Below are 12,372 nucleotides of genomic sequence, written 5' to 3' on the forward strand. Positions count from 1 at the left end.
TCGTAAATAAATATAATTATTTTACTTCAATGACTGAATTTTAAAAAAAACGGGATATTTATTAAAAAAAAAAAACTTTTAAAGAATCTGAGTTTTTGATAAAAAGGCTGAAATTCGAGAGACAAAGAAAATCTCATCCCTGTATAAAGGTCAACCAGTTTTATCCCAAGGAAATGATTTCTAGAGAAACTTCAGAGGGAGGAAATGGGACTTCAATAATTTCCCTCCGGGAAAATTAAATTCCTCATAAAATATTTTAACTTGTGCAAAAAAAATTTCAGTGGAAATTAGCGGGAAAAATAGAAAAATCTGAAAAAAAGCGGAAATCCGCGGAAGAATCTCATCCCTGATTAAACACAATTTACATTAGAAAAAAATGTCAGTGTAAAGAAAACCGGGTAATGGCAGATAACGTTTGTATTGTAAATTACACTGATTTCAAAACAGATTATATTAACATATTAATCATGCAAAGAAAATACTCAAAAATTACTGATTGAATATTACATGAATGCATTTTATATGGTGTGGAAAAATCGTAAACTACTGATTTAGTAAACTACTGATAAGTGGGAGATTATTTCACTCCTAGGAAAAAATTATTTGAACCAGTACAGTGCTGCCCTCTCGCACTGGAGTTCAGTACTACGTTTTATCAAAGGTGAGACAAATTGAGTTTTTTTTGTGCACAATAGTGTTTAAATTGCAGATAATAATCAAAATTAGTTTCATGCTGGGTTTAAAATGAAATTTCATTGGATTATAATCTTGCTGGATCTAATGAATATCATCTTTTCGACCTAATCTTCGAAGACTGTTGGCTTGTAGCTCGCAAACAATTTTTAACCTTAAAAAAAATAAATTATAAATTTTTCGTCGGGCTACCGAAGCGGGGGTGCCATTCCCTCCGCAGAGGATCAAAATTGTGATGGCATGTCTTCGGATCATCCTCCGGGATGTTTCCCAGACCGTCGCCAATAGCCCATTGTGCAGCCCTAGAGTGACGTAAATTAACAACAACAACTTTAAAGCTGCAATTTATACTACAACTTTTATTTTCAATGATTTTCCATGTAAACGGTTTATTCAATTGAAAAAGAGTAAAACTGATCAACGATTTTTACGGTTACGCATGGGTTAAGTAAAAGTACTTTACAGCTACAATGTGCATTTATGAACGCTGATGTGCAATTTTTGATCGCTAGGCAAGTAAACAAGTCTTGGCATACAAAACAAGTGCATTAAATTTGTTTCCCAAAAATTGAAGTTTCTTATAAAAATGAATCGGCAGTGGTTACGAGCTTTGGCCTATTTACGGAAAAGAAAGATAAATGGAAACCTAATTGCACCTGTTTGCAAAATTTCTTTAGCAGAAACGAACAATTTTCATTTTCGAAGCTTAACTTTATTTCAAACATTCAATCACATCAAATTTAGTCCTGCAGTTTGGTTAAATCATTATATGCAAACAAGAAATAACAGTAATGAGTCTAATGATAATGACAAGAAGCCAAAGAAGAAACCAACCACGCTAATGAACTTCGTACCTATAATGCGTCCACAATTTTTTTTGACTATTAAGAATTGGATTTTTACAAAATTTATCATACAGCCTTACTTAGATGGAGATTTCACTTTGAAAGATTTCACTAATGGAGCTAAACAGGTTTATATATTTAAATAAAAAATATGTTTGTGATATTTAAAAAAATTATGTAATAAAGTATTATACAAAGTTAAGTCCCAGTCCCAAGTGTGGGCTTTTGACTGTACGTTATTACCTATACTATCACCATGTTATCACCTATGTTGTTTCTGACCCCTAAATAAGTCTATCTAAAAACTGTGTACCATTAACTCGAAAAGGTCCAAGAGGAGATGAGATTTTATAATAAAACTTTGTTAAAATCGAGACATTTTAAAATATAAACAGGTGGTGCCTGAGCAACATTGTCCTTGACTATAGGGATGACTTCAAGTGTTCTTTAATAGAGCATAAAAATTAAATGAAAGATTTGTTAGTTTGCTGGCTATAATTGTCCCCAAAATGCAGAGCATCATCACTTTTTAAATACCAGCCAACTGTACAACTACATAAATAATTCTATACTTTGTGAGCTCCGTAATACTTTCTCAAAAGTGTATTTCAATGCTTATAATATTTATTCTTTTAATAGGTAACATAAACCAGTCCTATTGATTAATATATTGCTCATGGTCTGCAATAGTGGCACGACTCAAAAAATCATGTTTTGAGATAAGTGGGTTTAAAGTTTTCATTGCTAAGGAAAATGCATAAGAAATGTGTTAGTTTGCTTAAACGAAGATTACCTTCAAGTTGAGCTAGTGTTGTGCTAGTATTGCTGCTGAAAAGAATGTGTATTTTCATATTTACACGCATTCTTTGACAAAAATGCATGTTTTTTGAGTTGTGCCACTATTGCCCATGAACCAGGGCTCGAAAAAACTCAGAAATTTTACCCGTCCCCAAGGACGGCTTGTCCAATCATGTACCAGTCCTCCTTTGAAACTAACTCGTAGCTTCTAAATAAATAAATATATAATTTTCTCTTATTTATTACAAACATTTATATAAATTGCACAATGAATTAGTAGTTACTAAGATTACAAATACTAGGATTGCATTATACAGTAATAAAAGGAATACTAGGTTACTAATAGGAACCTAGTATTTCTTTTATAAAATAATTTATTTCTTTTATGAAATAATTTAAATGACAAATGTCAAGTTATCTGGAATGTCAATTTATCCGGGGGTACTGCGTTTTTTAAATAAATCAAATATGACGTTTGCCAGTTGCACAATCAAGCTAATGATTTACAGAGGTTTCTGCACAGAAATCTGAAAGGGGTTTTCCATTTAGGTAGATATTCATAATTGCGTTTAACGCTTCTTGCTTAAGACCAGTACGCGATTTTTTTTTTTTATAAATTCATTGTTGAAAAGCCCCTTTCAACCGCTGCAGTACATGAGACAGAGAAAACATCAATTTCACCATGCGCAGTATGTTGCTGTATTTCTAGATTCGAGGGTCATTTTGGAAGTGAGGTGCTAGACTCTTGTAAGATAACAAAAATTGAAAATGTATCACCAACATTAACGAGAAAATGGCCGTCCGCGCGGACGTCGGATTCAAGAAATTCGTCGTCCGCGGGGAATTTTTGACCGCCGAGGACGGGCGGACGGGTGGTTTTTCGAGCCCTGCCATGAACAATATTTGTAATATTGACGCTAAAGCAGAATCACTGGATATATTTATTCAACAGGAGGTTTTCATTATTATTTCTTGTATAATTGGTATACAACACCAAAATAACTAACAATTGCTTAATTTTCTTGTAGTAATCTGGTTGATAGTAATTATAAAAGTAATTTTTTCTTTTCTTAGTATTGAAAATCTCTTTCATCTAAACAATAAATAGTTTGATTAATGGAAATTTTCCTTTCCTATTATAATTTAGTTTAAAATTTGCAAACACATTAGGTACTCTTTCCATTTTTGAATGTTAGCGATCAGAATAAAAAGATTTATTAGTTTTGCTGTGCATAGTACTTTCTCTAGAAAAGTGAGCTCTTTAGTAATTTATGTATATTTTTTGTTATTATATCGGTTCTATTACCATCACCATAGTTTTCTGTATACGTTGATTGTTAACTTAATAACAGTGTTATTTTTACAAAATAATATTTAATAGTTAGTAAACGAAAGCATAAATTTATCAACATGTGCAAGAATGAAAAATGAAACTTTTTGTTATTTGCAATACACGTACCAGATAATAAAGCTAAAAGAAAAATTATAGAATAAAGTAGGTAGGGGGACCTGGGGTAATTCTTGATCAGAAAATGCAAGCATCTATTTTGTGAAAAAATTATTCAAGATAGAATTTTAATATTGATTGGAAGTGTGAGGGTTTATGAGATGAGTACTATGCTACCTTTTGTTTGAAAATCTAATTAGAATTTGAAAGATTTTAAATTTTTACTGATCAGGAATTACCCCTTCTCTTGATCATTTCTGGAGTAATTACTGAATTTGCAGAAATGTGCACAATTTGAAACCCATCTTTGAAACGCAAAATACAGAAAGCAGTTTAAAAGATACTTATTTTGTTAGATTAAACAAAAAACTATTATTAAGTAAATGTAGTTATACTTTAGTAAAGTGTACAAACATTCATGTCCATGTCTCAAATTTTACAAAAAATAATGTTTGCTTAAATAAAACTTAGGTGATCCTTATTTACCCCAGAAACAGAGTGATCCTGAATTACCCTGGGTCACCCTTTATTCGGTTTTTATAACAAAACATCAACTTCCATAAGAAATATTTTCTTATAAAAGAACATATCAGAATCAAATAAAGAATAAATATTTTAACAAATTTATTATCTTTCTTATTACTTTTAATGCTTATTTTTGATAAATTTTTTTAAAAATTGTTTCAGATATTTCAAAATATAAGTTAATGATTAAGCTAAGAAATTTCTAAAGAAAAGAGATTATGGTTAATTTCTAGCATTTTTTACTTATTTTTGTAATCGAGAACATTGATTTATGTTTGATTGCTAAATTTTTCAAGTAGGAATAATTTCTTAAATAAAATGAATTTAATACAGTAGGTATTTGCTAGTATGTAAGTTAGGTTCAATTTTTGATTTCAAAATGATGAATTTTGTATGTATTCAGTGTATAAGTTGACTCCTCAGTTATTACTTGTTAAAAAAAATTTAAAATTTTTTTATAATTTATAGGATATAAAAATATGTAATATAAAATAATATGGGTCAATTTTTGCTCTTTCGTTCTCAAATAATGTGTTTCTGATTCTGGTGAATTATTGATGCTTGGTTTGTTTAAAAAATTTAATATAAGTTCATGTTTATGTTACAGATAAGCTTTTAAAATTTTGAACCTATAATCTGGGAGCATAAACTTTTCATGAGAATAAACATTAGAAAGAATAAAATTATTTAACACCACTTTTTTAATTGATGATATTAGAATAGAATAATTATCTTTACTGTTAATTCTCATAAAGATTTTTATAATGTTTTGTTTTAAAATATAACTTAGTGATAATGAGTACAGAAAATTTTCAAAGCCCAATATTTCCTCAGAACAGTTTTTTTTTTTGTATATATTTATTTTGTTTTTCTCCAAATATCAAAATGCATTTTTTTCTAAGTTCTAATAACTTTTTCAAAATATTTTTAGAAAGTGAAGTTCGTATATATTTAAACCTTTTTGATGCTTTTTCCTTAACAAATAAAAATTCATTTGATTTTTCACAATTCTTGAAAAAATTATATTTAAAAATGGTAGAAATCAACATATATTGAAATAGTAATAATTTATGAAATTAAATTTAAGGTTCCAATCATAAAGTAAAGGAATTCAAAATATCAAGTAAACAAATTGGCATCTAAACTTAATTGGGTTCATGATAGAAAATATTCCTTTTTTTAATTTTTTTAACGTAACAGAAATATTCTTTAACCTTTGTCCATTACAGCAGTCTTCGTTCTGCTTTTTCGGAAGATTTTTTTTTGGCAGGGATTATTTTCCATTTCAATCTTTTTTTTTTTTAAAAGTGGGAATAATTTAATTTAAGTTTTTTTAATTAAACCAAAAAATTTCTCCTGGACTACCTGAATTTTCCAGGGATCTCCTTAGTGCAATCAGACACATTCTGCATCCTTGGTGATAATTATTATTTATTGTTTCTTTATAGGCTCTCAGTATTGCATCATCCTTCTTATCACAAGGCGATTTCCAGTCATTGCAAGGCCTTGTAGCAGATGATGTAAGATTTATATATATCTTAATATATTAAAAAATATGCATAGAATAGTTAAAAATTCATTGCAAGTCAACCAAAAGAAAATATAATTTATTTAATCTCTTTTGAAAATTTTAGTTATTTTATGTATTAAAATATTCAATTTTTTACCTAATAAATGTTTCTGAATATCTGTGAGTAAAAGAATGATCAAGGAGTTCATCATAAATTATAATTTTCTCCCACCTAACAGTAAAAAAAAGAATATCTCAATGTCTCATGTGGAATGCATTATAATGCATGCTTACCTCTCTAGTCACCATTTTAGTTTTTAATTTGTTTACATTAGATAAAATTCTTATTTAACAATACCATTTTTTTAATTACTTATGTATTAATGTCAGAGGTGTATAATCTTTTTTAACATACGACAAAAACTGGAAAAAATCATGTAGCAGCCAGCATAAGTATTGTAAAGTTGTAATGGTTCAGGTGTATAGATCCTATCTAATAGATGTCTACCACATGCTAAACTAGTTTTATTATTGAAATGCAGTATGTTACTGGGCCATAACTGCCCCGGGCTACCGACCTGGGGCTTTGGTGTCGAGGGTGTCCTATATGAAGGGACCACATCACATTTTTTCAAAGTGAGATTTCTTTTTTATAGGAAAGAAATTCCGTGAAGATAGAACTGCAGAAAGTTTTTCTTTTTTGTAATTGCATATCTACTTTAACATAAAGGGAAGGGTAAAACAGTGAAAAGACTTTTTTTTTTTTGAAAAATTACTACCCTCCCTCAAATGAACAAAAACACTTTGAATAGAGGGGGAAGGGCTACAACTGTATGTAATTGTTTGTTAACACATTCTGTATATTGTACTTCAATCTGAGGTAGTTGTTTCATCTACTATCTAGTCAGATCCAGTTGCGTGCCAACCGGGGGAGGCGCCTCCTCTAAACTTTAAGCGAGGGGGTGAATAATGTTCTTTGCTCCTTTTGAAATTCAGATATTTGCGAAAATAAGGTCAAGTTAATTTAGTATTTAACTCTTTTTTTAACTTTAAAGCTATTTTCCAAAGAGAAAATTTTGTTTTCCTTTGAATTTTAAGTGAGGGAGAGGAAAATGTGTGTCACACCTTCAAAAACATTGACATTTGCTATAATAACCAGAGATGATTGTGCTCTGGAAAAAGTCCGGATTTTTCACTAACCGCGACCCTGAAATTTTTGGAACTTCCTAGATCCAGAAGTTTCAAGAATCATCGATCATATTTATGTATAAAAATTCTTGTATATCTTATTTAAAAATATTCGAACTAGAATTTATACTTGACATCTCTTTCATTTGTAAATATTTTTTTTTTATGGTAGAATAAATGGGATTAGAGATTAAAGTAAACTTATGCAAAGTTATTAATTTAAATTATACTGCATATTAATTTATTTAGAATTTCATGTTGTGAAAATATCAATGATTTCAATTTATAAAGACATTAATTTTTTTAAAATGCGTCATCATTGATTTTTACTCAATAAATTTTTTGAATTTTTGAGTTGGGCTCACAATCACCCCTAAATAACGTAAAATAGAATTGGTATCAGAAAAAGAAACTTTCTCCTCATTTAGAGTGATACCAATCCTTTTCTCTAAAAATGTTTTCCAAAGGGAACTCGTATTTCTTTTTTCTATGCAACACAATAACATGTTTAATCAAATTTTAAATTATGGACAGAATGTTTAATTTAAGTAATTTTAGATGTTAATTAATTTCATATAACAGTACTAGTTTCAATAGTATTTTAATAGCAGTACTTTTATTTCACTTAAAATAGTTCTTATTTTTATTTGTTTAGTTGTATAATTCTTTTTTCTGTATTTAATTTAAAAATTAAATTTAGGCAATATCTGAAATAAAGAAAAACTTTTGCTCATTGAATGTTAAAGAAAGACAAGACTTGCTGGTGAAAATTACAGACATTTTGTTTGCCTTTCCTTTTCAAATTGGAATTATATTTGATGATGGTTAGTAATAATTTATATCTTTTAGTTAATTATATTAATCATAAAGATGCAAACAGTTTAAAAGTTTTTTTTTTTATATTTATAATTAATTTCTACTTATATTTTTTTTATCAAGTTTAGAATTGTATTTATGGATTTATTTGTTTTCTATTTTTTGGACATCATTCAATTGCTAAAATTTTTCAAACATTATTCAGTTTCAATCAAGTTTAATCTTTTACAAATTTGATACATTCTTTTTGGATGATTTTTTTATAATCAATAAATACTACAATGTAATTAAAATAAGTTAAATATAGTGTAATGCAGTGGAGTACTGATTATCTAGACTTGTCAGGACAGGAAAAATCACATACAGTAAGACCTCGATTATCCGAGCTAATTGGCACCGCTTGTACCTCGGATATTGGAAATCTCGGTTAATAGAAACCATGTATAAAAACCTTCCGTGCTTGCGAATTTAACTACTTTTAAACTAAAAAACAATAGAACGTTTTTTAAATGATAAAAATAAACATATATGAACTTATGTTTCCCAGCTAAAAGGATTTAAAAAAGAAATCAACTGGTAATCAATAGGGTCACATGACCACTGTTAACAAAGATTCGTGGATGTTGTCTTCTGAGAGTGTAATATTTCTTGGAAGTTGAGTGCTTTTGTGGGGAATAAGTGCCTGTAACACGGACAACGAACTAAAATGTGCAGAATTTTTTCCAAGCTCATTTTGGAAAGAAGAAAAAAAAGGTAAAAAAATAGACTTCGTTATTGCCTCGGTTAACAGAAACCTCGGTTAATCGAGGTTCTAGTGTACTTAGATAATTTTAAAAAAATAAAAAATATGGCTACGTCAATGTTTTTGTAAATAACTTCTTGCTTTTTTCCTAGACTTAGGATGGTCAATTATAATATTACATGTTTAACTACCAGAGCTAGCTTTAAATGATAATTTCAATTTTTATTGAAAAGCATGTTTTTTTTTGTATAACAGTAGGTCAGAACTGAGTTGCCTTTGGGAATGTTTTTGCAGGAATCTAACATATAATGCTTTATCTACATCTTCACAGTTTTTATTTTTCATTTCATACTGCCTTTTTTTCCCTCCATACTAAACTTTGCATTGGTTTTCCAATGCAAAGTTCAAAATGAATTTTCTGAGTTGTGTTATCTTTCCTTATTAAGTGCTATTTTGTTTCTGTTTTCACTTTTCTTGCTTTAATAATCTAATTTTGGTGTTCCCAAAACAGGACTTTTTTGCACTTTCTAGACTTTGAAAATACTTACAAAAAATTATACATACATACTCTAGCCTGTGTTTTAAAAGCAAGGAAACTAACAACCAAGGGGCAAAATAAGCAGTTCTTTATTTTTGCATCAGATACTCTGTAGATAAGACAGAATTTAGTGCAGAAAAGACACTTGGGTTCTTAATCAATATGGTTTATTGGATCTTTTTAGCTAATTGAGATTGTTTGGGTAAGGTGTGTCTGGGTTAACATGCCTTATTGATCCTCTTTATTATTTTTGGAGAAAATAAATTTTTATTTGTTAGTCTCATTTCATAGCCAGTTGTTAAACTTATCAAATATCCTTACTGTTTAAAGCAAAGTATAGAGTTTAAGATGCATACCAAGCGATGCAATGCAGGTTTATACCGATGGTAGTCTTACAAAAGATCGTACTGGCAGCGGTATGTATATTAGGACCCAACATCTAGAAAAATCAATAAAGCAACGTAATCCAAATACTTGCTCTGTCTTCAGGAGCGAGTTAATAGCGATTAAGGAGGGGCTTGGCTTGACGCTATCTTACCGTACGACAGTGATTATGGAGAACTTTGGATTTTATCGGACAGCTGCAGTGCTCTGCAACATCTTAGTAGCTGGTTTTCTGCAAGCGATGAAACTAGTATATCTATCCTGCTCAAGATGGAAAAGATTTCTCAGCACCATGACGTACATCTCCAATAGATTCCACCACATGTTAATATTGGTGGCAACGAGATAGCAGATAGATTGGCCAAAGATGGCAGTGAGGAAGATATGCCCACCGGGTCATCACTTACTTATCAGGAACTGTACTCCAATGAAAAATACAGACAAAAATCAATCTGGCAAACTCCACCTACCCACCAATGGTACACCTCAACATCTCCTGACACCCTTCTGGGAATCAATTGCGATCGAAGCTCCCAGACTGCCTCGGCCAGATTCTCAACTGGTCACCTAAAATGTCTAACATTCGAACGTGGCACAAAAAATTACCCGACTTGTAAAAAATGCTGTATCCAACCAGCCGCACCGAAACATATCTTTGGTTATGTCGGACTGTCCAGGGTGGACTTAATTTCCCATCCCCTTCTTGTCATCGACTTTTTGGAGTTGATCTGACTAATGTCAGATCTGAGGATAAGCAACAACAACAGAATTTAAGAACTAAAGATGTAATCCAATAGGAGGATAGCGTCCCAGAAGCAGAAAGTGCCTAAAACTGTGACGTACGTCGCAGAACAAACGAAATCCTGCAGAACAATTTGTATCTTGAATAGAATTCTCTTTAGCTTTGACCACTTGCTGTTTCCCTGGAGTGATGTTGCTTTAAAAGAGGAACATTTATCAGTATTCTCCCTCTCCCATATCTTTGCCATTCTGAGGAGGAAATTAAAGAATAAGCTTTTGGCTATAACATTTTTATAAAATGGATGTATCAGTGTTTAGCAGACAGCAGGAGAAATCGATCACCTATTTTATCAAGAAAGCTTCTAAATCAAGCCGTAAAAGATTTAAATTCCGAGATTTCCAATTTCATAACAGTTTATGACTTTTTTATTTTCCATTCCCATTTCAGAAGCAATTTGTGAATCGTGGGGATCCACGATTGACAGAATTGTTTCTGAAAGACAAAATGCTTTTGATGGGATGAAGAAGTTGTTGGAACAACAGCCAGCGAATGTTTGTGTTTGCAAATGGTGCACCATTTGGGCACTTGTCCCTTCGAAAGATTTTTAAGGCAGCCCTTATTTTAATGTTCGGACCTTCATATCATAGGTATTTTATTAATAATTTATCATCGTCGTCATTAACAAAATTTGTACTTCAAAAGTGATTGAAAAAGTAACAAATCTAGAATGTTTGCCTTGGTTTAAAAAATAATGTAGTGTATCTGTGTATGATCCTGTATTTTAATAAGTGAAAATATAGTATTTTAACTTAAAGTTGACTTTTTTTCGCAGTGAAATGCTTGCAGAACATTTGTATAAATTAATGAGTCCTGTTGCAGAACATTTGAAAATATTCTGCTTATGGGGATAGCGTTTACTTAGTGCTACTCAGAGTAGAGGAAAAAGACAATGAGAATAAAGCTTAAATAAAGTACAGAAAATTTTTTTGTTTTAGTCCAAAGATGTAATGTTGGAAATTTTTTCTCTTTCTGATTCTGAAATACCTTTTCATTAATATGACGAACTTATTTTGCTTTTGGTTTATTTTGGAGCCAAATTAAATATATTTCATAACTTTAAACTATCTTCAAAAGTTAGCATCTCTTTGATAATTAGGTATTGTCTATGGAAATTTTTTAAATATTTTGTGTTGTGATTGCATATTTACATACTGTTTTTTCAATGTAGTTTAAAAGATTATTTTTTAAAATTTTTACTTAGATAATCAGAAAAGATTTGCAGAAATAACAGTTGTTTATCATTGCCTGAATGATTTCGAAGAGATGAAAGCACAAGGTAAAATGTTTGATGAAAAATCTAAAGAGGACATCAAAATATGTAATTATAGGTGAGTATTTTATGAACTATAAATAAATAGTTTTTAATTCATGACAATTTGTTTATAACAGAATTTGTCTTTATTAATTTTATGAAATTCTCAAAGAAAAATCACTATAATTTGTATGTGAATGTGATTTGTATGTAAAATTGAATTTTTTATTGCAGGTTTATTAGAGAATATACTAAAGGGGTCAAGAGTGATTGGACAATAAATAGATTGGGACATTTTAAACTGAGTCATTTTGAAGACTAAGCCATTTATTTATATAACTTTATGTTTGCTAAATTAGATATTGTTCGAAATTTAAATAAAAATGTACATAGTTCTGTGAAGTTATGAATTAATTTAAATCCCAAGAGGGATGGTTGCTAAAAAGTAGGCAATAGTGCCTACTTTTTTTTAAACCGATAATGTATAGTTATAGTTTGAATTTTTTTTTTTAAAACATAAACTTCAATGGGGCATTAATGGAAACAGGGTGCGTAGCGTTTTCAAAACATACTTAAAGGTGCTTATTTTGAAAAGCCCTTAAGGTGCTTTTTTCATTGTGGTTTTTTAAAAAATGCTTAATTTCCCTTTTCCAAAATGAGATTTTTCCTTCACCGTGTTGATTTTCGCTACGAATTAAGCAGAAAAACGCTGTTCACATTGTTTTATTCAATGTTTTCACAATTAATTCAACTTCAATGTATTTCTGCTTATCGTCAGTCCGTAGCGTATGAAAACGCTATTCGATTTACATGATTAAAAAAAGTTGACAAT

The 12,372-nt window shown here is 30.0% G+C and overlaps 1 protein-coding gene across 1 annotated transcript; it reads left to right on the plus strand.

Moving 5' to 3' along the window:
* Positions 1-663: 663 nt before the first annotated feature.
* LOC107445512 (m-AAA protease-interacting protein 1, mitochondrial) lies at positions 664-11,942 on the plus strand. The gene is made up of 5 exons (XM_016059915.5): positions 664-1,666; positions 5,757-5,828; positions 7,707-7,830; positions 11,490-11,616; positions 11,775-11,942. Exons 1-5 carry the CDS (start codon positions 1,280-1,282, stop codon positions 11,860-11,862), a joined length of 798 nt encoding a protein of 265 aa, XP_015915401.1. The 5' UTR covers positions 664-1,279; the 3' UTR covers positions 11,863-11,942.
* Positions 11,943-12,372: the final 430 nt, after the last annotated feature.

The sequence above is a fragment of the Parasteatoda tepidariorum genome, chromosome 7 (genome assembly GCF_982258835.1).
Source record: "Parasteatoda tepidariorum strain Cologne lab strain chromosome 7, Ptep-v5.0, whole genome shotgun sequence".
Lineage (NCBI taxonomy): Eukaryota > Metazoa > Arthropoda > Arachnida > Araneae > Theridiidae > Parasteatoda > Parasteatoda tepidariorum.

What these genes read in the sequence shown, in the direction of transcription:
- LOC107445512 (XM_016059915.5), top strand. Translation starts at nt 1,280, where the DNA reads ATGAATCGGCAGTGGTTACGAGCTTTGGCCTATTTACGGAAAAGAAAG. An exon ending in TCACTAATGGAGCTAAACAG is followed by an intron (nt 1,667 to 5,756) that starts GTTTATATATTT and finishes GTTTCTTTATAG; the next exon opens with GCTCTCAGTATTGCATCATC. An exon ending in AAGGCCTTGTAGCAGATGAT is followed by an intron (nt 5,829 to 7,706) that starts GTAAGATTTATA and finishes AATTAAATTTAG; the next exon opens with GCAATATCTGAAATAAAGAA.